Raw genomic sequence first — 839 nt, 5'->3', positions numbered from 1 at the left:
GGACGTTCGAACGCCGTCCCTGGGGCCTCGGCCAATGGGGAAAGCGGGCCACGAGGCTACGCCCCGCCGTCGATGACGTCACGGCGACGCCCAGGGCGCGCGGGCTCTTGGGCGCCTGGGCCACCGCCCCCTGACGTTCGGTCGCTGCTGTTTCTTGGGCTCCGTGCAGGTTGCTTCTCCGCCAGGTCTTGTGCCTGTCGCTGCGTTCGCCGTCTGCACCATGGCTTTCGTAACCAGGCAGTTCGTGCGCTCCATGTCCTCCTCCTCCACCGCCGCGGCCTCGGCGAAGAAAATCCTCGTCAAGCACGTGACGGTCATCGGCGGTGGGCTGATGGGCGCCGGCATTGCCCAGGTGGGCCGTCCGCGGGCACCTCTGCCCGCTTGTTTCTCGGCCGGTCCTGACAGGAAGGCGCTTGCGGGCCGTGACACGGAGTGGAGGGTCCGGCCCGAGGCCAGCGCCCACGGGAGACTTGGGGAGTCTTCATCCCGATCCTCCCCCGTGTAGTTTGAAATTTCTGGGCCTGTGGGTCTTCACTCCTCCAAAGGTCTAGTGTGTTTGGGCCGAGCCTCAGTTTCGGGGTTTGCTTCCCGAGACCCGGACTGCGATCAGTTTTAGTTTTATCAGTTATTCTGCAGTCGTTAGTCAGGGCAGTTTTCTGCTCCTAAATGGTCTTCTTTCTCCCCTCCGAGTGTTTCCTTTGCTTGCTGAAAAGAATAGTAGTCAGCACTTTTGTAGCAGTTTGTAAAGTTACCTAATCGGAGCTTGTGAGGCCCTGAGACTTCACTAACAGCTGCACGAGATGTCTTTGACCCAGTGCCCTCTGGCTCTGGGGAGACTG

At 61.0% G+C, this 839-nt stretch overlaps 1 protein-coding gene across 2 annotated transcripts in view; it reads left to right on the top strand.

Moving 5' to 3' along the window:
* Positions 1 to 117: 117 nt before the first annotated feature.
* HADH (hydroxyacyl-CoA dehydrogenase) overlaps positions 118 to 839 on the top strand; it is a 43,699-nt gene continuing 42,977 nt past the window's right edge. For both annotated transcript variants that reach the window (XM_004009637.6, XM_060416809.1), the window contains exon 1: positions 118 to 352. In XM_004009637.6, coding sequence (XP_004009686.1) covers positions 221 to 352 — 132 coding nt within the window. In that variant the 5' untranslated portion in view covers positions 118 to 220. The remainder of the gene's footprint in view (positions 353 to 839) is intronic.

Source organism: Ovis aries, chromosome 6, assembly GCF_016772045.2.
Source record: "Ovis aries strain OAR_USU_Benz2616 breed Rambouillet chromosome 6, ARS-UI_Ramb_v3.0, whole genome shotgun sequence".
NCBI lineage: Eukaryota > Metazoa > Chordata > Mammalia > Artiodactyla > Bovidae > Ovis > Ovis aries.
Note: the sequence above shows the minus strand (reverse complement) of the source record. Positions and strands in the feature narration are given on the sequence as shown.